A 26746-nucleotide genomic window follows, 5' to 3' on the forward strand; every position below is an offset into this window, starting at 1 on the left:
CTGATTGGGCGAAGCGCGGCCGGCCGAGGGCGGGGTTGGCCCTCCCCACTTCACGGCTCGCCTCGCCGCGGCTTCTGCCCCGCTGCCTGCCGCCCAGGGAGCCGTCGCCGCGCGGCCGAGCCAGCTCCGGCCCCGCTGCTGCTGCTGCTGCTGCTGCTGCTGCTGCTGCACCCGCCGAAGAGCGAGACGCCGCGGAGGAGGATGCCGGGCCGGCTGTGTCCGCCGAGTGACCGGTGGGTGACGGCAGGCGGGGAAAGGAAGGGATCTCCGGTCCGGTCCGGATCTCCTTCGCTCGCGGACAGGGGGTGGTGTGTGTGTGTGTGTGTGTGTGTGTGTGTGTGTGTGTGTGTGTGTGTGTGTGTGTCAGGGGTGGGATGCAACAAGGGCGTCCGGTCCGGATAGGTTGCCCCCGCCCCCCCTCTCCCCGCAGAAGAAGCCGGTCTAGTTGTAAAGAGCGAGGAAGGATGCGGTTTGGGTTGTGTGGATCATGGATGTGTGCAAACACGCCTGCATGTATTTCTATATATCCTGCATATATGTATATATGGCAATCTCTGTCATTTGTAGCCATCCTTCTGTTTGCCTGCCTCTCTGTCTGTCTATCATCTATATCCATCATCTCTCTCTCTCTCTCTTTCTCTCTCTCTCTCTCTCTCTCTCTCTTTCTCTGTCTCATTATCTATATATCATCTCTACAAATCTATGTCTATCTACCATTAGCTATTATCTATCATCTATTTCTATTTATCATCCATCTGTTTCTCTGCCTGTCTATCATCTATCTATCATCTATATCAGTCTGTCTGTGTCTGTCTAGCTATCCATCTACCTACTACCTATCTGTCTGTCTGTCTGTCTGTCTGTTTCTTTCATATCTATCATCTCTGTGTCTATCCATCTATCTGCCTGCCTGCCTGTCTATCATCTCTCATTCATCTATATAATTGTCTATCATCTATCATATGTATCTCTCTTTATCTATCTACTGTATGTTCTATTATCTATCAACTATATCTATCATCTGTCTTTATATCATCTATCATCTGTCTCTATCAATCCATTCAGCCATCCATCTATCTATCTACATATGTATGTCTCTATATGTGCCTTTGTATGCCCTCATTCCCCCTTCCTCTTTTATTATATATTTCTGTAACTGTTGGTAGATTACATTTCCATGTGTGAATATTTCCACAAGCAGGTTTCTGTGCGTGTAGATTACCCATCAAAGCAGGGGTGGCCACGCCAGTCTCCATGGCTGATCTAGTAGAGCTGGTCAGATCTAGTAGATCTGATCTTGAGCTGGTAAGCAGGATTGGACTTTTGGAGCATGGGAAGCGATGCCTCCAGGTGGGCTGGAGATTCACCTGATAGGTCCAAGCAGCAGCCTAGGAAAAACGCACCTTGCTCTAGTAACGAAAGAGACTTCTGTGCATTGAACCAGAAGTAAAGTGTTTCTCTTAAAGGGGGGCATAAGGGGGGCTGAGACATTTTAGAGACGTTTCCTTCTACCCTTTCACATCTTCATTTCACATCACATTTTCCTAGAGAAAGCTGTATTTTTCAGACTTAACCTTCGAAGGTGGTCAGATGGATAATAACCTCCCCACCCCCGACACCTCAGCTATTTCGTTCCCTGCCATTCTGCTGATGGGTTGGACTACAATGCCCATGATCCATGGGCGTGCAGACTAAGAGGATGGGAAATTGCAGCCCAGGCCATAGGGGAAGGAGCAGCCCGCAGGAGAAGCGTGAATGATTTAAATGCAGATCATTTAAATTAAATGCTTGACATTGGAGGAGAATTAATATTTAATATTTTAAGGTTGAACCGTTAAATATTTATTGAGAGCAGTTGCTGGCTGTCGGTGGTTTTTGGAGCAGGGCCTAAAATTAGTCCTACAGCTGGGTGTCGTTATATATCTCTCTCTCTGCGTGCAGCACTGTTCCCACAAGATGCTGAAGGAGGTCGGGGTGAAAACGAGCAGATGCATTGGTATGATTTCCAAAAATAATGCATTAATCTTGGCTAGTTTTCCGCCGACCTGCTTATTCTAGAATAACTCACCTACCCCGCTTTGGTGAACTGATAATTTGATGCATGATGCAAACTCGGGGAGGGATGGCATTCCATCACTAGATGAAGCATAGTTGGCAAACCTTGCGGTGCACATCAAAATGAAAGTGTAGCAAAAAAAAGAGAGAGAGAGAGAGAATGAGAGAGAGAGAGAGAAAATGAGAGAGAATGAGTTAGAGAGAATGAGAGAGAGAATGAGAGAGAATGAGAGAGAGAGAGAATAAGAGAGAGAGAATGAGAGAGAGAGAGAATAAGAGAATGAGAGAGAATAAGAGAGAGAGAATGAGAGAGAATGAGAGAGAGAGAGAATGAGAGAGAGAAAGAGAGAGAATGAGAGAGAAAGAATGAGAGAGAGTGAGAGAGAGAAAGAGAGAGAATGAGAGAGAGAGAATAAGAGAGAGAGAATAAGAGAGAGAGAGAATGAGAGAGAGAAAGAAAGTGAATGAGAGAGAAAGAATGAGAGAGAGAATGAGAGAGAATGAGAGAGGGAGAATGAGAGAGAGAGAATGAGAAAAAGAATGAGAGAGAGAGAATGAGAAAAAGAATGAGAGAGAGAGAATGAGAGAGAAAAAGAATGATAAAGAGAAAGAGAGAGAGAGAGAGAGAGAGCGAGCGACTCAAAATACTCCTTCAATCCATCTTTACATCAGAGGCCTGGTAAAACAGTGTTTGCTGTTACTGCAAATTTGCTCTGAAGCGGGTGGTAAATCCCCTCCCCATTCATTGCCTCCTCATTTCCTCTTAGGTTTGTTGGGGTTTTTTTTTTGCACAAACAGACAGATGGGATTCTAACTTTGGGAAAAAGAAAACGGATATGCTTCTCTTAGTAGCATTCAATGGAGAATGGAGTCTCCCCCCCACACACACACTCTCTGTCTCTCTGGAGGCCCATATAATGCCGGGTGTAGGAAGGGCTGATGATGTAGGGAGAGTGAGAGGTTTATAGAATCATAAGAATGGAAGGGTCTCTGGAGGTCTTCTAGTCCAACCCCCCGCCCAAGGCAGGAATCCTTATTCCACCCCGGAAAAATATCTGTCCAATCTCTTCTTGAAAACCTGCAGGGATCGAGTACCCAAGACATCAGATGCAAGCCATTCCCTTGATTTCTTTTTTGTTCATGGTCAGGAAATATTTCTTTAGTTCTAGGTTGGCTCTGTCTTATTGATCATCTACCTGTTATTCCTGCTCCTGCCCTCAGGTGCTTTGGAGAATAGATTGACCCTCCCACTTCTCTGTGACAGCTCCTCGAGTATTGGGAAGACTGCTATCATATCACGGTTATTCCTTCTCTTTGTTCGACTGGACATATCTAGTTCCCTTAACTTTTCCTTGTATGTTTTAGCCTCCAGACCTCCAGAGGTGGGATTCAGCCGGTTCTGACCAGTTCTGGAGAACCGGTAGTGGAAATTTTGAGCAGCTCAGAGAACCGGCCAATCCCACCTCTGACTGGCCCCGCCAACCCCATTTATTCTCTGCCTCCCATTGAGTCCCAGCTGATGGGCTGGGTCGCCTTTGATTGCCCTGCACAGGAGAACGGAGCTGGAAAGCAGGTTAGTGGGGTGGGGAGGGAAGGGGGATTTTGCAGTATCCTTCCCCTGCCACGCCCACCAAGCCACTCCATGCCACGCCCACAGAACCAGTAATAAAAAAAATTGAATCCCACTGCAGCCCTCTAATTGTCTTTCTTGCTCTAATCTTAACAACTTTGTTTGTTATTGTGGTGACCAGAATTGGATACGATATTCCAAGGCTGGTCTCACCATCTTTCTTCAGATCCTCCGGAGAAGGAGATTACACCATCGCTTCCACAATCCATTGTGGAACAGCTCATACCATGAGTGTATTTTCTTTTCCCCTGTGACACCCAACCAAAATGCCCTCCCTTGTCATTCAAATTCATGATGTCTTCTGTTTTGGAACACAACCCGAATTCTCTTGTCTCATCTTCTACATGACAGTCCTTCAGATACCTGAAGGCAGCTGTCACTTCTCTCTCTCTCTCCATCCATCTCTTCTGCAGGCTAAATATATCCAGTGCCTCCGAGTGTTCTTCATAAGATTTTCCTTCTATGCTCTTTATTTTGTTCGCTTTTCTCAGGACATCATTGCTGCGATTCATTAAGGATCTTCTTAAAACATGATTCCCAGAATTAAACACTCTACAGATAGGTGTGCTCAGATCATTATTGGTACTGATGGATAATGAGAAAAAAAATCCAAACTGGGTCAGTCACTGGGACCAGAGCAGGGGTCTCCAAACTTGGCCAAACTTTAAGGCTTGTGGACTTCAACTCCCAGAATTCCTCAGCCAGCTACAATTTTGTCTTCCGAGCTTTCAAATTCGTGCCAGAACCCTTAATGATCCTGCAACATTATCTTGGGACATGTATATTCACCTTCATTAATGAGAGACATTCTACACTGATTTTTCCCAACACACTTAGTGGCAAGGTATTGGCAACACACTCAGTGGTAATGAACACAATTACCATGTCCCAATTCCCTTCTTTAAAACAATAATAATAATAAAATTCAACGGAAGATAGGTTTGAAAAACAATAAGCTATGCCTCTTTTTTTATATGTGGTGCAGTGGTGGGATTCAATTTTTTTTACTATTGGTTCTGTGGGCATAGCTTGGTGGGCATGGTGTGGCATGGTGGGTGTGGCAGGGGAAGGTTACTGCAAAATCCCCCTTCCCTTCCCACCCCACTAACCTGCTTTCCAGCTCTGTTCTTCTGTGCAGAGAAACCAAAGAAGACCCAGCCGATCAGCTGGGACTCGATGGGAGGCAGAGAAGAGATGGGGTTGGCGGGGCCAGTCAGAGGTGGGATTGGCCGGTTCTTCGAATAACTCAACATTTCCGCTCCTGGTTCTCTAGAACCGGTCAAAACCAGCTGAATCCTACCTCTGGTGTGGTGGGTCTGCATCTGGATTTTTAATAGAGGATTCTATCAAAGAAGCTCCTGCAAGACATTTTATTATAACACCCTGGTCATCACTGATGTATGTGAAAGTTGTTGTAGCTGGAATTTGCTGTTAATATTGCCAGAAATCAATAATGGGATGAATTCACGGCCTGATCCAGCAGGACTCTTGGTACTTCGCTATCTAAAAGGTACCAATATGGAAAATTACCTTCTTGTTCTGACCCAAACCTTTTTCTAATAAAACAAAGACGAACCAAAGGGAACAGAAACTTTTTAATAATTCTTACCAATCCCCGGTTAAAAAGCTGCTGCAAACTAATTAACTTTGATAAGCACGAGCATCGCCAAAACTGTGCGAGGCTGCCAAGAATAACAGATAAGAAATATTTTACAACACAAGAGTCTTCAAATACCAACTTAAGATACTGCAATATCCACGAGGCTGGAGTTTCAAAATGTTTTTGCTTCCTGCATAGAACATCTGATTCACAGCTGGCTTTTATCTCTTAAGGGAGGGGCCATTACCTTGCAGCCTTACTCCCGAGTCGCCTGTGCTGCTGCAGCTGCTCTTTCCTGCGAGCAATCCTGCGCTCGCACGCACTTGGCACAGGCTCCTTGGGAACCTCTTCATCACTGCTGCCAGCTCCCACAATCTCTGAAGGGAGCAGTCTACTCCCTAATGGTGGAGTGGACCCTGGCCCCTCATCTGAGTCCTCGCTCTCCTCAGCCATCCGCACTTGCTGCCGGCTAACCACAACACTTCTCAAAAAAGAGGTGAAGAAACTCTCTTTAAATTCTCCCGCTTTCTAAACCTTTAGAGGTGAAGGTCAGCGTAGTGAGATAGAAACTGTGAGCCTGGAAATCAAAGGAAGCACCACTTCAGAAATACCGTGTGAACTATTTCAGGATGCCGTTGTCATGGGCAAATAACTAAGAGCATTTTCTGAGTTCAGAGCATGGAAAAGTTTATTATTGCTATCTCTAATACAAGAAGCTAGTCAACTAACAATCACAGCTACGTCTCTGGGTGTAGACGGGCACGATCGATTGATGACCAAGCACTTCTCAAAGTCAAAATTGGTGCTCGATAAGAATCACAGGAATTCACAAGGGTTGGACTTAGGTTTCTTGTTGGGGAAACGCAACGATTCCAAACTGATAGCATGTTTAACCCCGCCTTCCAGCTCAGCCTGTTCTTCTCCGACAGCAATTCTGATGCTTCCTTGCAAGTAGCCTAGCCCTGGCCAGGTTAGAGGCCTTTGGTTTCTTTTCTCAACGGATGTTTCCGTTGCGCTGAATGCAGCAAGATGACGCTAATCCTGTTTTGCTTTGCCAGTGGTCTCCGGATGTGGAAGGCCACGATCGATTGATGAGCAAGCATTTCTCAAAATTAAATATGGTTATGAAGTTGGCTCTGTATCAGTCTTACACTCAACCCTGTGCTTTACTTGGAGCTGCTAATTATATAACAGGATACTTTCCTGGGCCTCTTTCGGCAATAGATTTCCCTCCCCCGATTCTTGCTGCTGTTGAATCCTTCTTTCTAAGCCCAAACAGTGCCATATTTTTGGTAGCATCTTCTATTCGTATTTTTCCTCCTTGTGAAGTGGGATCCAATGCATCAGGCATCTTGTCTGATCGGGTTGCCGGAATAGAAATGAATTTCGCCTCTGTCACTTAGAAACATGTCGAAACGGTATGATTTAATGTGGTGTGAAGCCAGGTTGTGTCTTCGTCCAGAAACCGTGAGTTTAAATTCTACCGATCTTCATGCCCCTCCCCCTTTTCATTTGTATGCGTTCTTGGAGATTCAGGGCAGCCCAGAGAGGTTGTGGTTTTGCAGCGAAGCTTGAGGGAAAGCCTGCAACACGCCGTATAATTTGTGTCTTGAGTTCCTTCTTGTCTGTATTTGTATTCTGAATCTTGTCATCCTGCACGTTGGTATCTAGCTGCTTGTGAAATTCTCACTCACCCACCCACCACTTTTGTCTTGTTCTCACATGTTCTTAACACCCTCTTTCAGGGTGTAGGTGTAACACTTCGATCACATTCAAACAGCCCATATGAAACTGACTGGAAGCTGAGGCAATCCATCTCTCTCTCTCTCTCTCTCTCCCTCCTTCCCCCTCTCTTTCCACCCTCTCCCTTTCCCTCCCTCCCTCTCTCTCTCTCCTCTGTCTCTCCGTCTCCCTCCCTCTCTCTGTCCTTCCCTCCTTCCCCCTCTATCTTTCCTCTCCCTCCGTCCTCCTTGCCCTCTCTTCCTCCTCCCTTTCCCTCCCCTTCTCTCTCTTTCTTCTCTGTCTCTCCATCTCCCTCACTCTCTCTGTCCCTTCTTCCCTCTCTCTTTCCTCTCTTTCCCTCCCTCTTTCCCTCTTTCCCCCTCTCTTCCTTTTCATCCCCCTTCTCTCTCTGTCTCTCCATCTCCCGCCCACACTCTGTTCCTCCCTCCTTCCTCCCCCTCTCTTTCCTCCCTTTCTCCCTCCCTCCTCTTCCTATCTTTCCTCTCTCTCTCTCTCTCTCTTTCTCTCTCTCCCTCCCTCCTGCCTTTTCTCTCTCTTACCCTGCCCTGCTCTCTTTCCTCCCTCCCTCCTTCCCTTCGCCTTTCTCTCTCTCTTCTAAACTTTGCTAGAATTTTGAAAATAGAATAGAAACTAATGAGTACTAATATTTGGAATTGAAAAATAAAGAAAGAGAGAGAGAGAGAGAGAGAGAGAGAGAGAGAGAGAGAAAGAAAGAAAAAAAGAAAGAAAGAAAGAAAGAAAGAAAGAAAGAAAGAAAGAAAGAAAGAAAAGAGCAAAGATAAAAAGTCAGAAATCAAAGAAAAGGAAAAAAATATGAAGTGATTTCCTAATTTCCTTCACAGCAGTTAAAAGTACGAATATAAATTAACCTCCATGGTTACAGCATTGTTTATTTATATTTTCTATAATCCAGTAGTTGAACCATCAAAACCGTATATCATAACTTCGTTGTTGTTTTTTCTGTCTCCCACAAAAAAAAATCAGGAAGAGGTTTCTAGTCCTCATTAACCTTTGACAATGTCCTGTCTCTCATCAAAGCAGTCAATTTGGCCATCTCAGCAGGTTCCATCCTCTTCCCCATCCACTCTTGCCTGATAGGTAAAGTCAAATATTTTCACCTTTGTGCATAGGACAGCCATGCTGTGTCATAAACAAAATCAAAGTTCCATGATTCTTCCTCCCAGTTACTTGTGCATCAGTCTCCCAAAATCAGTCCCCCTCTCTCTCTGTGTCTCCCTGTCTCTCCCTCTCCCTCCCTCCCTCCCCCCTCTCTCTCAAAAGATGACCTTCAGAACAAGATGGCTTGAAGCTAAGCAGGTTGGATCTGCTTAAATCTTGGTTGAGAGGCCTCCACACAACATTTCTGATCTATCAGCTAGTCTGGAAAGACCAGGGTGAAAGGAAGGAAGCAATAATAAACCATGTCTGTCTACTAGCCAAGATGTTTTTTTTCTGAACCCTAGGAAGGACCTTGATTCAGATTAACAGAATTGGAAGGTACCTTGTAGGTCATCTAGTCCAACCTCTGCCCAAGCAGGAGATCCTACAACATTTCTGACAGATGGCTGTCAGCGTCTTCTTGAAAGCCTCCAGTGATGAAGCTCCCACAACTTCTTTAAAAAAAAATATATCTTGGTTTTTAAGACAAACATAGACAAACAAAACATCAAGCCATCTTCCATATATATACAGTGTGTCGGTTGGTTTACAAATTGTTTTATGCGTCCATTTCGTAGTCTTCAATTACAACTACATTGTATATATTCTCATATTTTCAATCAAATTAAATACATTAATATCATTGTTAGTCAATCATTTGACTATACTTTTATTCATTCATGTTTTACGAAATAATCCATGTTTTACTTAATTTGTTTTATGACAGTTCATATTATCATCTCAAATCTATCCTACAATCATTTTGTACATATAATAAGAAAAAAAATACATCTTTATATATTTATTATCTAAGAATCTACATATCTCATTACCATGAATCTACATATCTCATTACCATGTTTTATTGTCTAACCATTGATACAGTAGATCCCAAATTTTATAAAATTGTTCATCATCTTGTTCTCTGATTTCAAATGTCAGTCTACTCATTTCAGCACATTCCAATATTTTCTTAATGATTTCCTCCTGCAATGGTATTTTCTCATTTTTACAGTTTTTGGCAAATACAATCCTAGCCGCTGTTAATACATTTACAATCAGGTATTTCAATTCTTTACTATATATTTCACGTAAGATTCCCAATAAAAATATCTCTGGTTTCAAGTCTATATGCTTTTTTGTCATTTTTTCCAACCACGTGTAGATTTCAGTCCAATATTTTTTGGCATCCGCACAAGTCTACCACATATGGTAATATGAGCCAGGTATCTGATGACATTTCCAACATTTTTCAGATTTGTTCTTGAACATTCTTGCTATTCTTGTCGGGGGGAAAATGCCACCTGTAAAACATCTTATACAAATTTTCTTCATATGCTGTTGACATTGTCATTTTATAATTTTGAGACCACAATTTTTGCCATTTCTCTAGATCAATCCCAAATCCAAAATTCTTCCCACAAGCAATCATAGTTTCTTTAACTTCTTCTTCTTCTAGTTTAATTTCTAATAAATATTCATACAATTTTTTAATCACCTTTTCCTCAGTACCTGTCAAAATCTTATCTAAGTCAGTCAGTTTAGAAGCTCCCACAACTTCTGAAGGCAAAGCTGTTCCATGGGTTGATTGTTCTCACTGTCAGAAAAATTCCTCCTTATTTCTAGGTTGAATCTCTCCTTGATCAGTTTCCATCCATTATTCCTTGTCTGGCTTTGGGGTGCTTTGGAAAATAGGTTGACCTTCTCAAAGGAGATTCAAAGGAGATTTTCTCTTTTATTATTAATCCAGCCAAGCTTGGTATTTCTTTCTTTTTTATTAGTTTACAACATAAAATACAAAATGGGAAAGTAGGGGAGGGAAAAGGGAAGGGCAAAGGGAAAAGAGAAAGAAAAAGTGTTGATTTCCAACTCCCTTTGGTGCAGTAGAATAAGATAATCAAACCTCAACTTTTTTTTTAACTTTTATATGATAATACAAACTAGCCATTTCTATAACAAGAAATCTATTGAATCGGTAAACTCCCGAAAATCAAATTTTCATTTTTTTTTCCACCTCAAGCATAAAGTCCAGCAGTTGTTTCCGAGTAGAAACAAAAGTAATTGTGTTTTTTTTTCTTTAATTGAAACAATGCATTTAGCCATCTCTGCTAATTTTATCAGCCTTTAATCCTTATAGGGATCAAAGTGTCCTTCCATCAAATTTGGTATTTCTAAAGTACATGGGTGGGTAGCAGCTTTCCAAAAGCAGACCTTACTGATTTTTTTAAAAAATCCCTGTGTTTTGGTACTATCCAGGCCATTTCAAAGATACTGTCTTCTTGCGTGAACCAGAAAAAACTAGGTTTCATAGGAATGGGTTAATGCTGAGAAGTAAAATGTATTTATGCCTGACATTATTGGTAGGTAGAAGCAGAAAATTACTCTGCAATTAAATGATAAGTCTTGCAAGAAGGGTGAAAGATACATTCAATCCAGCTTCAAGATTTTCATAAACCTGCTTGCTTTAAATAGCTAGAGCTGCTATTTACGGGAAGTAGTTTGAGACAGCCTCAAATGAATTCTGTGCTCTTTTGCAAAAGAAAAAAGAAAACAAAGAGAAAAGAAAAGAAAAGTGTTCTTTTGTGCAATGTATGTCAAAGCAGTCCGGTTAATTATTGTTGTTTGTCAGGCTTGAAGTAAGCTTGTTGGAAGCCGTGTTAGGAGATCGGGGTACTAGCATCCAAATGTTGGTGCAACAGGACTGATGACGGGTTTCTGATTGGCTTAGCTATTCCCTCTATTATTATATTACAGAATATAACAATATATTAGCTATTTAAAGAAGAGCGAGGGTCAGCCTATTTTCCAAAGCACCAGATGGCAGGACATGAAACAATGGATGGACACTAATCAAGGGCAGAAGCAACCTAGAACTAAGGAGAAACTTCCTCACAATTAGAACAATTAATCAATGGAACAACTTGCCTCCAGAAGTTATGAACGCTGCAACACTGGAAGTTTTTAAGAAGGGATTGGATAACCATTTCTCTGAAGTAGGGTTTTCTGCCGAAGCAGGGGGTTGGACTAGAAGACCTCCAAGGTCCCTTCCAATACCATTATTCTGTTATTATTCGGTTATTATTCCCCTCTTTGGAAGAGCTTTATAGCTCCCGCTGCCTTAAGAAAGTTCAAAACATTCTCAAAGATCCATCTCATTCTGGGCACCCTTTCTTTGAACTATTACCATCTGGCAGACAGTACAAGATAATAATAAAAACAAGGACAAATAGGGTGAAAAACAGCTTCTATCCCAGGGCAGGAGCTCTTTTGTATAGTGCAGTGTTGGTGCGGTGTCGGGGGTTTTAGATTCAGTGTGTGGCATGTGAAGGATGTGTGTTTGTGTTTATTTTCAAGGTCATGATGTGCCCTGAAGATGGTGTTTGATTTCGTTGTACGAGGTGCAATGACAATAAAGTATTCTCTGCCAAAGCAATTAAACAGTGTGCATTAATACACTCGCTTGTTCGTGCACCATGTAAAGCAATGTTTTTCAATCTTGCTGGGCTAGGGAATCCTGGGAATTGAAGTCCACCTGTTTGGAGTTAAAAGCCACCGATTTTAGACTTGCCTTTAACAACGATAATTTGAAATGTGTCGGCTGACAATCTTCTCTTTCCTCCTGCACCTTATTTCTGCTACGGCTAAGGTTGCCTTCAGAAAGCAAAGGCAATCTCTGCGAACCGTGAACCACGTTTTAAGGCAGCAGGCCAAGATAATCCAAAAATCCATTTGGTTTCCTCTCTCTCGGTTAGATTATCGATTACAGATGAACAGAGTTGGAAGGGACCTTGTAGGTCATCTAGTCCAACCCCCCCTCCCGCCCAAGCAGGAGACCCTACACCAGTTCTGACAAATTGCAGTCCAATCTCTTCTTGAAAGTCTCAAGTGACGAAGCTCCCACAACTTCCGAATATTGTTAGAACATGCCAGTGTGGGAATGTAAAGTGCCACTGAACAATTTCTCCTCCCTGTTCTTCTTTCCAAAGAGTTACAGAACTGAAATTGTACGTCGGATTATATCAGTAAAATCAATTCAAAGATAGCAAAGGATCTGATCAGAGGTAGTATTCAGCCAGTTCTGACCCGTTCTGGAGAACCGGTAGCGGAAATTTTGAGTTGTTTGGAGAACTGGCAAATACTGCCTCTGACTGGCCCTGCCCAATCTATTCTCTGCCTTCCATTGAGTCCCAGATGATTGGCTGGGTCTTCTTTGGTTCCCCTGCACAGGGGAACAGACAGGGGTGGGATCTGACAGAGTTAACTACCGGTTCAGTGATTTACAAGGTTTGGTGATTTACGATGTGCTTCCCTGCACGCTGTGAGCCACGCGCCTGTAAATCATCATCAGCACGCTGTGTGCCGAGAAGCAGCCTTTGAAATAGCCCTCTTTTCCTGCTTTTTAAACTGCAGCTGTGCCTCGCACGGCAGCTGAAGTTGAAAAATCAGGAAATAAAGGTCAGGTAAGAGCTCAGGTGGGCAAAAATATCAGTAGACATAGAAATGGTTGTATGTCTGCTGCTCTTCAGAGCTACTGGTTCTACAGAGGTGGACAGAACCAGTAGAAACCCACCCCTGGGAATGTAGCTGGAAAGCAGGCTAGTGGGGTGGGGAGCAGTGGGGGTATTCTACTGGTTCGGCCCAGTTCTGCCGAGCCGGTAGTGGTGATGAGCAGTGGAGACAGAATCGGTTCTGTCTGGGCTTCCATACTCACCTTTATCCTCTCAATTTGAAGCGCAGCTGCTTTGCGCGGCACAGAAGAGTGTTGCGCGGCAGCTGCTGAAGCGACTGAGATCGTGCAAGGCTTGCAGGAAGTGAGTTAGAATGCCTCTGTGCCTGCACAAACACTTCTGTGCCTGCTCAAAGCGCATGTTTGGCACACGCACGTGTGCAAAGTATGTGTATGCACACAAAGTGCGCCCACCCAGCCACTCCCACTGAACTGGTGGTAAAAATATTTGAATCCCACCAGTGGTGGGGAAGGAATGGGGATTTTGTAGTAACCTTCCCCCAGGAGTGGGGTGGGAATGGAGATTTTATAGTGTCCTTCCCCTGCCACGCCCACCAAGTCATGCCCACCAAGCCACGCCCACCAAGCCACATCATGCTCACGAAGCCACGCCCACAGAACTGGTAGTAAAAAAAAATTGAATCCCATCTCTGGATCTGGTAGACTTGAATCGTCTCTTGCTGGTGCAGAACTCAACTTGTACATTGGAGTTGCAGGTATTCCTCAACTTATAAAAGTTTGCTTAGTGACCGTTCGAAGTTACAACGGCACTGAAAAAAGTGACTTACGACCGTTGTTCACACTTGTGACCGTTGCAGTCACGTGATTTACATTCAGATGCTTGAGCACTGACTCACATTTACGATGGTCCTGGGGTCATGTGGATCGCCTTTGGCCACCTTCTGACAAGCGACGTCCATGGGGAAGCCAGGTTCACTTAAACAACCATGTGACTTAACTTATCCAAGGCAGCAATTCACTTAATGAATGTGGCAAGGAAAATTGTAAAGGGGAGCAAAGCTTAATTAACAAATTTCTCACTTAGCAACGGAAACGTTGGGCTCAGCTTGTGGTTGTAAGTTGAGAACTGCCCCGTATGTCAATTTAAAAAGTCCAGTTCAGATGTAGCGAAGGTTCAGATAGGATTTGAGCTCTTCTCGTTCTGGTGCCTTCTGTGTTTTTTTAAAGAAAGGAATGGGGAAGGAAGGAAAATGTCCTTCAGCTTTGGGGGTGTTGGGACCCAAATATCCTGTGTATTAGAAATGCAGCTGGCCTTGATCTTCTGGAAGGGGAGCATTTGTTGGCTTCAAATAAATCCCACTAGCATTTAGCAGCAACTTTCTAAGGACTGCCTTGGGTAAGATGGAAGCTTTGCTGTTCCTTCACACCATCATTCCGTCTCAACCTCTCCATTTTGGTCCTCGGGTTAGTACCAGCTGTTTGCTGATGTCCAGATGTTGTTCAAGGTGAGATTCCTTTTTGTAGATTTCTCGTCCAGTTCCACATCTCCCCCTCCCCCCCCCAGTCTGTCTTTTCTTACCTAGATTAGAAAAATGATGGGTTCACCTAGCAAATATTTGAGCTTCGCCTCCGAATGAGTGGGAGACATGTGAAATAAATAATTGAGAGAGACGAGTCCATCAATATTGAATTTATTCGAAATACAGAGCCTGCCTGGTGGGTGAAGGGGGCTGAAGAAAGCAGTAATTAAGTGACCTTCTCTCTGAATGTTTTCATAATGAAGCAGAGAATGTAAAATATATTCAATCCCTTCGGGCAATTGGCTTCAACCGGAGTCCTCCAAGCCGGCTGAGATACTAGAAGCAAGATGCTTTGAAACTCTATAAAGCAATCTCCAGAGTCTAGATTAGATTAGATTAACAGAGTTGGAAGGGACCTTGTAGATCATCTAGTCCAACCCCCCACCCAGGCAGGGGACCCTATACCATTTCTGACAAATGACAGTCCAATCTCTTCTTGAAAGCCACCAGGGATGAAGCTCCCACAACTTCTGAAGGCAACTTCTGTTCCGTGGGTTGATTGTTCTCACTGTTAGAAAATTTTTTCTTATTTCCTGGTTGAATCTCTCCTTGTTCAGTTTCCATCCATTATTCTGTTGACTGGCTTGCAGGTGCTTTAGAAAATAGCTTGACCCCCTTCTTTCTGTGGCAGCCCTTCAAATATTGGAAGACTGCTCTCATGTCTCCCCTGGTCCTTCTCTTCACTAGACTAGCCATGCCCAGTTCCTGCAATTGTTCTTCATATGTTTTAGCTTCCAGTTCCCTAATAATCTTGGTTGCTTTTCTCTGCACTCTTCCTAGAGTCTCAACTTCTTTTTTTATAGTGTGGTGACCAAAACTGGATGCAGTACTCTACGTGTGGTCTTACTAAGGCTTTATAGAGTTATATTAGTACCTCCCTTGATCTCGATTGTATCCCTCTGTTAATGCAATTTAGGATTGTGTTGGTTTTTTTGGCGGCGGCTGCACACTGTTGGCCATATTTAGCTGGTTATCCACTAAGACTCCAAGATCCCTCTCACAGTTACTGCTATTGAGCCTGGTTTCACCCAGTCTATATGTGTCCTTTTGGTTTTTCTTGCCTAAGTGCAGGACTTTACTTTTCTCCACACCGAATTTCGTTTTGTTAGATGGGGCCAGTGTTCAAGTAGAAAGCTGATGTTTACATGTTTCCCTGTTGCAACCAAACCTTTGAAGGTGATTTTTGATTTACGACCACAATGAGCAGTTTCGACTGCTAAAGCAAGATAGTCGTTAAGTAAGCCACATCTGATTTTATGATCTCTCCCCTACCCCATGGTTGTTAAACAGATCGCTGACCTTGTTAAGTGAAATCACACAGCTGTTCAACTCATCTGGCTTGCCCCGTTGACTTTGGTTTTTGGAGGCTGCCTGGGAAGGTCTCAAACGGGGATCGCAATGACCCCCAGCTGTAACCATCATAAATATATGCCAGTTGCCCAATCACCCTAATTTTGATCACATGTCCTTGGAAAATAGTGCAAGGTTATAAGCCTGAGAACCAGTCATAAGTCACTTTTTCAGTGCCATTGTAGCTTCCAACAACGTCAAGCCAATGGGAGAAGTTGGATTTACATAAGTGTATGATTCATAACTGTATATCAGACATAAATACCGTATTTCCCCATGTATAAGCCACCCCTTTTTTCCAAAATTTTCAAGCCCAAAAAGTAGGGGGGTGGCATATACAAAGCAGGTACACTTTTTATACGTGAAAAATGCATAAAATAATAAAGTAGGAATAAACTGGTTTTCCAGCAGTATGCTATACTTTTTTGTAAAAATTGTACGTGATGATACGATTACGAGTGCGAGTACGCGATAGAAATGCATACGCTAGGTATCGGCCTGAATGCTTCGTTCCTACTCTCGTTCCGATGCGTAGATTGCTAGCGTCGCCCGCACCGCTTTCGGCGTCATGACCGAAGTTGTAGATCTAGACGTCGAATTTTGTTTCTTTGTAAATTTTCTTTCTTCATAACTTGTTTCTCTAATAAAATATTTTTTTCAAAACTTCACAGTCCAAAAATTGGGGGGGTGGCTTATACAAAGGGGGTGCTTATACATGGGGAAATACGGTACAATTGAGCGAGTCCAGAAGTATTTTACCAGAAGAGTATTACATTCCATTGTTCGCAACAGAATACCCTACAGCACCAGTCTTGAGATTCTAGGCTTAGACAACCTTGAAGTACGCCGACTAAGATTGGATTTAAGCATAGTACATAAAATCATATGTTACAACATCTTACCAGTTATGAATATTTCAGCTTCAACAACAACACAAGAGCACACAACAGATATAAACTTAAACTCCAAACTCGATGACAGGAAGTACAATTTCAGCAACAGAGTGGTCCATGTCTGGAACTCACTACCTGATTCAGTTGTCACCTGCTCAAACCCCCCACTCCTTTACCCTCAAACTAACCTCTTTTGACCTCACCCCATTCCTAAGAGGTCTGTAAGGGGCGTGCATAAGCGCACCATTGTGCCTACTATCCGTGTCCTAATGTCCCCAATTATTAGTTCCTATTTCTTGTATTTAAACTTATGTTTATTCTTATTTCTATTGTATTGTAAGCTTTTGACAAAATAAATAAATTAAATAAAATAAAATAAATACAAATTCACTTAACAACTGCACTGATCTCTTTAACAGACATGGCAAAAAAAAAAAGGTTGCTTAAATTGGGTGTTACTCACTTAACACTGTCCCCATTGTGATCGTAAGTCGAGGACTTCTTGTGGACAGGATTTGGAGTGTGCCCACCAGCTTTAGAGGGAGTGACAAAAAGATAGAGGCAGTCCTCGACTTACGACCAGAATTGAGCCCAAAATATATGTGGTTAGGTGAGTTTGGCGCCATTTTATGACTTTTCTTGCTGCATTTGTTGAGTGAATGCGCTTGCTAAACCAGTAACACGATTGTTAAGCAAATCTGGTTTCCCAGTAGACTTTGGCTTGTAGAAACTCACAAAAGACATTTACATGACTCCTGGATGACACTGCAATGGTCAAAACTGTGAGGCAGCTCTCAAGCATTCAGATGTAAATTGTGTGCCATGGGGAGGCTAAAATGACTGTATGTGTGCAAAACAGTCATAAGTCACTTTTTCTCAGTAACATTGTAACAGAATAGAATAGAATAGAATAGAATAGAATAGAATAGAATAGAATTCTTTTTTGGCCAAGGGTGATTGGACACACAAGGAATTTGTCTTGGTGCTAATGCTCTCAGTGTACATAAAAGAAAAGATACATTCATCAAGAGTCAAGAATCATAACGTACAACACTTAATGATAGTCATAGGTACAATAAGCAATCAAATCATACTAGGAGACAGCCCGTATAAATCATAAGGATACAAGCGACAAAGTTACAGTCATACAGTCACAAGTGGGAGGGTATGGGTGATAAGGAGTGATGAGAAGATTAACAGTAATTGTAGTGCAGACTTTGTAAATAGTTGAACAGTGTCGAGGGAATTATTTGTTTAGCAGAGTGATGGCTTTCGGGGAAAAAACTGTTCTTGTGTCTAGTTGTTCTGGTGTGCAGAGAACATGAAATTCTAACTGTAGAGATCATGAAATGTTGGATTTTCATTCCTGTTGTGGTAAAGCAGCTTCGAGTAGTATCTGATCCAGCCCTGGAAGACTTTTACATCAGCTACTGAATACTCTCGCAGACATGCAGAATTCTCCAGGTTATTCTTGCATAATGCATCCACTGGGCTCTCGTGTTTACCAGCGTTTTCTCCCTGGACCGATACGTTCACAGGTATATTTACACATGCATGTGTGTTGATACCATCTGCCACTAACTGCAGGAATACTACAAAGCAGACTTCGGGGCCAAAACAGCTTCTCAAAATAAATAGGTTATTATTATTATTGTTATTTTTAGGATGCACCAAACATTTTTTTTCCCCCTTGCTGTTGCTTCCCAAACCGACCCAGAAAATTAAGATAATTCTTGGCAATGAAGGAAGTACCTTGCTCTGCACTGCATACCTCCAAAGAGAGTTTTTGTTTTTTTCCCCAAGGCAGGAAGGCAGGAAGTCTTGAGAATGCCTATTTATGTAAGGGTTGAGAATGTAAAGATAGCATGAGCTTTTGGAAACCTAAACAGCTGGATCGCTTTGGAAGAGGTAAAACGACTTGCTTGCTTGCCTGCCTGCCTGCACCGCTTTGATTAAAACCTTCCGTGGGTTGCCTCGATGTCATCCATCAATTACGTTGGGAAAGCTAAAACCATTTGCACGGGCGACAGAAAAGGCTGAGAGCCGCCCAACCCTGTTTCAGGAGGTCTCCCTAATTAAATGGATCTATTCATCGCCGGCATGAAAGGACCATGAAAGCTTGCATAAATGCATAGGAGCAGGGCTCGGGAAGGCGGGCTGATGGTGTGGCCAGTGTGGGCGGCGAAAGAATTGGATTGTTTTCAGAGGTACGAAGCTAATGGATGACTTAGTCATAAGCTGTAGGGAAGGAGAGGTGGAGAATTAAACTTTCCTGAAGTTGAAACAACCCAAAAAAAGGATTTCACACTGGGTTTATATGTACTGTATTCCTTTTCTTCCCCCGCAAAAAATAAAATAAAAAGATTCTTGCAGGTTGATTATTTATTTTTATTTATGAAATGTTTTGGCCGCCCAAATCCCCGACAAGATGACAAGGGTATCTTAATAATGAGGGCCACTAGTGGCTAGAAAAGATGTCAAGAAATCATGTAGATCTTAAACCTGAACTTTTTTTTTTAAATTAGGCATAGTACCAGAATAATTTGATAAACAAGGTGTCTATTTAATATTGCATGTATTAACATCAGCGAGGATTGTATTTGCACAGCATTGGAAAAATGAAGAAATGCCATTAGATGACGAGGTAATGAAGAAGATATCGGACTGTGTAGAAATGGACAGACTTATATTGAAGATTAAACAGAAAGAAGAGACAGACTATGACCAAACATGGAATTTATATTATCAATGGCTGGAAAAAAGAGGATAAAAATTAGGAATATAATTTGGATTGTTAAGCAAACAAAATAACCCAGACAACACAATGTTTATTAATTAAGCACTCAATAAATGTAATAGTAGAAAATGAATAAAACTTTATTTAAAAAAAAAAAACAATGAGGGCCTCCGTTGAGTTGACTTTGGGGTGATTTATTTATTTATGAAACAAATTTATATGGCCGCACAACTCACACATAAATCAGTGTTTCTTGATCTTCATAACTTAAAGACGTGTGGACTTCAATTCCCAGAATTCCTCAGCCAGCATAACCATTTCCTGAATTTTGTATAGGTTTGGGAATCAACTACTAAATTTAGCACAAAAGTGTTCTTCAGTTTAGGATGAAAAAGTATATTTTTATTTTCATACTTAGTTATACTGGATTAGAATCTTTGCTCAACCTCTTTTAAGTATGTTCCGACCTGTTTTTGTTTCAGATAGAAATTATTTAATATTAATCTAATCATTTTTCTAGCTGGAAGCTTTATTCATGCAACTCTTTATTTGTGGTTCCTAAGCAGAGTCACTTCAAAGAGATCCCACTTATAAATAAATAAATTTATAGATGGATGATCACCAAGGAGAACCCACATTAAATTGGATTTAGTGCTAACATTCTTGGGCTGCCACAAGCTTGCACAGCTCCTAGACATTCCAAGATCTCTATGAGGGCTTCATATCATCAGCTGTTCTCTCTTCCTTCTTGGTTCAAATATCTGTTATGTAATTCCCAACATAGCTTCTATATTCTTGATTCTGTCTCTAGCGTTGGCCAATGCTTGTTCTCTCTGCTTTTCTCCCTCTCTCTAGATGGATTTACCAATGTAGTACCAGCCAGCGATAACTTTTATCCAGGAGTGCATCACACAGATGGCTACTCAATGAAAACTTATGGATTTAATGCAAGCCAACGCTTAAATTTCAGGTACGTTCTACTTTCTCTTTCTGCAGAACTTTTGAGTAGCAGCCCTTTCTTGAGAGCATCCAATGGTGTTTTTTTTAAGCTGAAAAGGTGGGCCCAGGTTACTTAGGGTCCAATCTGGGTGTGTCACTGGGACCAGAGTTTTGGTCTTCCGAGCTGGAGCCCATCTGTGGAGCTATTCTGTGTACGGTGTTTATAAGGTGTTGGTTGTAGATGGCTTTTTAGATTGGGGTGTGTTGATGGCTGGCTTCAAAGTCGTTGGCTGTTGTTTGCTTGTGCTGCTCAGCCCTCCTCTTTTAAGTAGTTGATAGGTAGAGGTAAAGGTTCCCCTCACACATTTGCGCTAGTCGTTTCCAGCTCTAGGGGGTGGTGCTCATCTCTGTTACAAAGCCGAAGAGCCAGCACTGTTTGAAGATGTCTCCGTGGTCATGTGGCTGGCATGACGGAATGCCGAAGGTGTACGGAACACTGATACCTTCCCACCAAGGGGGTCCCTATTTTTATACTTGCATTTTTAGGTGCTTTTGAACTGCTAGGTTGGCAGAATCTGGGACAAGTAACGGGAGCTCACTCCGTTACGCGGGCGCAAGGGATTTGAGCCGCCGAACTGCCGACCTTTCTGATTGACAAGCGTCTTAGCCACTGAGCCACCGCGTCCCTCAAGTAGTTGATAGATCGGTGGTAAATCAGCACTCCCGTTGACTGACGAGGGGCCTGTTTCCCAGGCTTCACATCACTTCCCTGGCTGTTTTTGTGCCTGCTTGTCCAACAATCTTAGTAGCTTCGAAATTAAATGTGTGTCCTTGTTCGTTGCAGTGTGAGGCTACCAATGAGTTCGGGTCTCCTCATCTAGCTGCTCATTTGTGTTCTTGTAATCTGTCTGTCCTACATAGTCCCAGGGACAATCCATGTTACTTACTTGTCTTTTTGTATCACTTAACGGCACCTCTCTTTAATTAATTATTTTTTGCCCAATGCTTGACTTCGTTCTTGGGGGTTGTCAAGCATTTGTGAAATGTACAGCTAATCCTTGACTTACAGCAGTTCCTTTAGTGACCAAAGTTAAAATGGGCACTGAAAAACATGCCTTGTCGTTGTTTTTTCCACGCTTTATGACTGTTGCTGCATTCCCACGGTCATGTGATCAAAATTCAGACACCGGGCAACTGACTCCTACTTATGATGGTTCTGCAATGATCCCAGTGTCAGGGGAATCACCATTCGCGACCTTCGGACAAGCCAGGTCAACGGGGAATCCAGTTTCACTTAACAACCTCTTGCTAACTGCAGTGACTCACTTAACAACAGTGGCAAGGAAGGTTGTAATGTGGGGCAAAATTCCCATAGCCACTGTCTCGCTTGGCAACAGAAATTTGGGGCCGGATTTCTGGTCATAAAGCGAGGATTACCTGTCTCCTTTTTTTCGTAGCAGGCACTAAGAAAAACAAAAACAAATTGAGAAGCCATTCTGAGGTTGTAACCTTCAGGAGCATTCAGTGCCAAGTGCAGGCAGCATATCCTACTGGGTTTGCAGAAAGCAATTTAATTAGTTCTTCTAAGAGTAGCTTCATTCTTTCCCTGGATTCTTGGAGGACAACCATGTGTGCGCGGGTTCAAAGCAGCATCTACGGGGGCAGAGAGGAAAAATTCCAGCGGCACTGAGAGCTGCAGAGATGGGGTTCAAATCCCGCAGGCGTCTCTTGTTCATTGTAAGGCAAACCAGTTGGTGTTGAGTCACTTGTCAAAGTGCTGTAATTTTCTCAACGGTGTAGCCCTAGAACATTTTGTAAAGTGTGCCCTCTTTCCACTTGCTCTCTCCCTGTTGCTAAATAGCAGATGAATTGAGCATGAATTGGCTGCAGCTTGTAAGGGTTGGGTTAGCAGCCTGTAAAACTATGAGTAGTGACAGGGTGACAGCAAATGAAAGAAAAGGGATTATAGCGCTTATGATCCATCCGGGATTGATTCATTTTCTTTCCTGGGCCGTTCACGTTAGACAACCTGTCTCAAACACACTTCTGCTTCCTTTCTCCCCTGTTTTAACTTCCCACGGAAGATCCGTTATAAGAATCGAGGCGTTTTTGCTCCACGGGTTTGATGCGGAGAGCCGAGGATTTAACGGATTGCTTTTCTCATTCTTCACAGGCATCGTGAAGTAAAAATGGTGCAAAAATATCAGTCCCCTGTTAGAGTCTACAAGTACCCGTTTGAGCTAGTGATGGCGGTAAGTGGTACATTATTTCTCTTTTCTGCAGTTCATTTCCTTGCACCCAGTTTTGGTCGCCGTGAGATAATTTTAAAAATGTTGAGACTCTAGAAAGAACAAAGATGATTTAGGGAGCTGGAGGCTAAAGCATGTGAAGAACAGTTGCAGGAATTGGTTTACTCTAGTGAAAAGAAGGACTAGGGGTAATATGATAGCAGTGTTCCAATGTTTGAGGGGCTCTTACAGAGACAAGGAGAGTCAAGCTATTCTCCAAAGCACCAGAAGGCAGAACAAGAAGCAATGGAGGGAAACTAATCAAAGAGAGAAGCAACTTAGTACTAAGGAGAAATTTCCTGACTGTGAGAACAATTAACCAGTGGAACAGCTGGCCTCCAGAAGTTGTAAATGCTCCAATGCTGGAGGTTTTTAAGAAGAGATTGGACGACCATTTGTCTGAAATGGGATAGGGTTTCCTGCTTGAGCAGGGGGTTAGACTAGAAGACCTCTAAGGTCCCTTCCAACTCTATCGTTCTGTTATCCCTGTTATCTTCAGAAGCCTGCTTTTGTGGGCTCCGTTTGGACTTGGATGTTTATGCTGCTGATATTCTTGATTTTAAAGTCCGTTTGTTAAGTTTTTAAGAGGTTTTTTTCAACAGCTTTTGCTGCACCGAACAATGTTTATTTGTCATTCTAATTCTGTGCATGATGGGTGATTTTGGTGATCTGCTTTTTAACTGCTCGTTAAATCATCATCAGATGGATTGGTGGCCAGTGTGTGTGTGTGTGGGGGGGGAGAAAGGAAACGTTTTTTTAAAAAATTTTGGGAATCCTAGGAAAATTATACCTTTTGAACGTTGCTGCATCTCTCCGAGTTTTAAGTCCTGTTGGAGGTCAATATCAGAGCATCTAATGGTACCTAAGAGAGCATCTTTCCTTAAAATGTCTCAGTTATATTAAAATAAGTCATTGTCTACCTCTTTACTTCTCCGTAATATCTTTTTCCAGCATCTTTTAAAAAGTTCTGAGGTCCATCCTGTCTTTCCAAAAACAGACTTCAGAATTGGACCTTGACAAGCCCTTTAAGAAAACAACTTTAGTCCTTTCCAACTGCTGAGTTGAAGTGCTGTGTGCCATCTGGCTAAAAACTATGTTGGCATGAAATTTGCTGTCCTTGTTCCAGATCACTCTCTGGTCTCTGTTCCAAGTTACTTCCATCTCCTGATTTTACTCTTTGGTAAAGAGTGACATAACTTAACAAATGTTATCCACCTTGAGGTTGTCCTTGGGTTGTATTAGAAAATTAAGGAACTGAATTGTTTTAATACTGGCACAGCAAAGCATGATAGAAGGCTAAGTCTTAGATGAGAAGAAGGGAAAGTAATGACTAGGTTGGTCTAAAACCATAATAAAATTGATTTGATGTGATTTGGATGGGAGGGAGGGAGAGGGAAAATGAGTGAGGGGGAAGAATGAGAGAAAGAGAGAGAATGAGAGAGGAGGGAAGAGTAAGGAAAAATGAGGGAAAATGAGAGAGGCTGAGAAAGAGAAAAAGAGGGAAGGAGAGAATGAGAGAGAGAGAGAGAGAGAGAGAGGGAGAGAATAAGAATGAGAGAGAAATAGGAAAAGAGATATTGAGAGAAAGAAAGAATGAGAGACAATGAGAGAGAGAGATGGAGAAAAAGAGAGTGTGGGAGGGCTGATCCATGGCATTTCATCTCATCTCTTCAATCTATTTATCCAATTTCTATAGCTGCCCATCTTACCGCACAAGTAACTCTGAGCAACAAAGACAAAAGAGAGAGATTCATCTGATTTTTAGGCCTTTGATGAGGTTGAGTGAAGCCAGCTGTAGACTGAGTAGGTCAGCCATCCTCATCCTTTTCTATTCTTTGTTTTTGTTCATAATTATGTTTTTCTTGGTTTTTTTTTTTAATCTTTTTATTTCCAGACCACTCAAGGATTGCTGGGATTTCAGCTAAGCATGTATATTTACATTCTTCAAGTTTTTAGAGTTATGGATGTCTGCCGCTTAGCAGTAAACTAGGATATAGGAAGGTTGTCCGTAGAGCAAGATGCTGTATGTTTCTTAGCAGATCTCACGGGTTCGATTTGGGTTACAGAATATTTTGGAATGTATGCCTGGCAAGGAAGGACTTTGTGCACGTATCAGCAGCTTACAGATGGTCTCTAGGAACATTCAGCCTTTTTTCCTTGTGCTGTACAACTTCACAGTTTCAGGAAGAGGAAATTAAAATGCAAAATGTGTCCCCGATAGGCTCTGGCAGGGAAGAAGAATTGCTTATGTTTTCTGGTTTCTAAGCCACATTTTTTTTTTAATTCCAACAGCACTTCAATATGCTAAGTGCAAATCAAAGAGTTTCTAGGAATATTTGATGTCTCCCAAAGCTGTTGAGGAGGCTGTAAGCATGAAAAGAGAAGAAATGTTGCCAATAGCAATAGCACTTAGACTTATATACCACTTTACAGTGCCAGGATCTCTGCTGTTCAGCAAAGCGGTTGTTAAGTGACTCAGGTCTGATTTTATGGCCTTCTTGACCACAGTTATTAAGGGAATCGCTCTAGGCATTAAATGAATCATGGGGTCTGTAAGCGAATCTGGCTTCCATTGTTGACTTTGCTTGTTGGAAGCAGCCTGGGAAAGTCACAAATGGCGTCCGTATAGGATTTCCTGCCTAAGCAGGGGGTTGGACTTGAAGACCTCTCAGGTCCCTTCCAACTCTGTTATTCTGTTATTATTCTATTATCATTCACATGACACTCCCCCCCTCCCCCGCAAAGGACACAGCAACAGTAGTAAATATATCCTGGTTGCCCAGCACCCAAATGTTGATTGTGTGACAATGGGGAAGCTGTGAATGCTAGCTGTAAATCATGTTTCTCAGCAACGTTGAGTTTTCCAAGGCCTGAAGGCCAGACAAGGAACAATGGGTGGAAACTAAACAAGGAGAAGAGATTCAACCTGGAAATAAGGAGAAACTTTCTGACAGGGAGAAGCAATCAATCCATGGAACAGAAGTTGCCTTCAGAAGTTGCGGGAGTTTCATCCCTGGAAGCTTTCAAGAAGAAACTGGACTGCCATCTGTCAGAAATGGTGTAGGGTCTCCTGCTTGGGCAAGGGGGGGTTGGACTAGATGACCTACAAGGACCCTTCCAACTCTGTTAATCTGAGTTTTACATAAATTCTGTGGGAATCAATCAATATAGCTTTAAAAGCAACTTAGGCTTTCATAGGAAGGAGCTATGAAGATTCACTGGGGACTTGCTCAGAATTCCCTTGTGGGTTTTTATTCAGATTCTTTGAGTGGTTCATATGATATGAAAAGCTTCCACCACTCTTTTTGCTGTTTGACAGCCTCACATTGCAATTCCTCCCTTTGATGAATGCAAATTCTCTGGAGAGAGAGAGAGACAGCGCAGTTATGCTTCTGTTCATAATAAAATGAGATTTTTGATATACCAAGAGAAGTACTTCCCTTAATAGTTTCCTATATGAGCTTGGAATATGCTTACAGAATCTTTCTTACTTGGCTCAAGATCACTTAAATACCATTCTATAATGCCTTGGTGAGCCCACACTTGGAATACCATGTCCACCATGTCCACCATGATGCAAAAAAGATATTGAGACTCTAAAAAGAGTGCAGAGAAGAGCAACAAAGATGATCTGGGGACTGGAGGCTAAAACATAGGAAGAATGGTTGCTGGAATTGGTGTTCTGACCCAAACCTGGTTCCAAGAGAGCAAACACCAAACAAAGGCAGCAGTATAACCTTTTTATGTTTCAGCTAAGAATCCTGTTTCTTCACAGATAAAAGGCTGCTTCCAACTAATTAGCTCTGACAAGAAAGAGCCTTGCCAAGTTTTTTCAAGTCTGACAAAAAAAACCAAAAAACAGATAAGAAATAGTTTACAACACAAGAGTCTTCAAATATCAGCTTAAGATACTATAATGTCCATGAGGCTGAGTTTCAAAACGTCTTTGCTTCCTGCAAAGAATGTCTGATTCGCAGCTGGCTTTTATCTCTTAAGGGAGGGGCCATTACCTTGCAGCCTTACTCCTGAGTCACCCCTGCTACTGCAGTTGCTCTTTCCTACGAGCAGCCCTGCGTGCGCGTGCACTTGGCACAGGCTCCTCGGGAACCTCCTCATCGCTGCTGCCAGCCCCCACAATCTCTGAAGGCAGCAGTCCACTCCCTAATGGTCTTGGCCCCTCATCTGAGTCCTCGCTCTTCTCAGCCATCCACACCTAACCACAACAATTGGATATGTCCAGTTTAATGAAAATAAAGACTTAAGATTATATGGCAGCAGTGTTTCAATATTTGAGGGGGGGCTGCC

General features: G+C 42.5%; 1 protein-coding gene across 1 annotated transcript in view; it reads left to right on the forward strand.

The window, feature by feature from the left end:
* Positions 1-26746, forward strand: part of SEC14L5 (SEC14 like lipid binding 5) — a 63093-nt gene continuing 36347 nt past the window's right edge. Inside the window, exons 1-3 of the mRNA XM_026704134.2 lie at positions 1-233; positions 20070-20184; positions 22327-22405. Of these exons, the coding sequence (XP_026559919.2) occupies positions 20141-20184; positions 22327-22405 (123 nt within the window). The 5' untranslated portion in view covers positions 1-233; positions 20070-20140. The remainder of the gene's footprint in view (positions 234-20069; positions 20185-22326; positions 22406-26746) is intronic.

Source organism: Pseudonaja textilis, chromosome 14 (assembly GCF_049901715.1).
Source record: "Pseudonaja textilis isolate UNSWEBS1 chromosome 14, rPseTex1.2, whole genome shotgun sequence".
Lineage (NCBI taxonomy): Eukaryota > Metazoa > Chordata > Lepidosauria > Squamata > Elapidae > Pseudonaja > Pseudonaja textilis.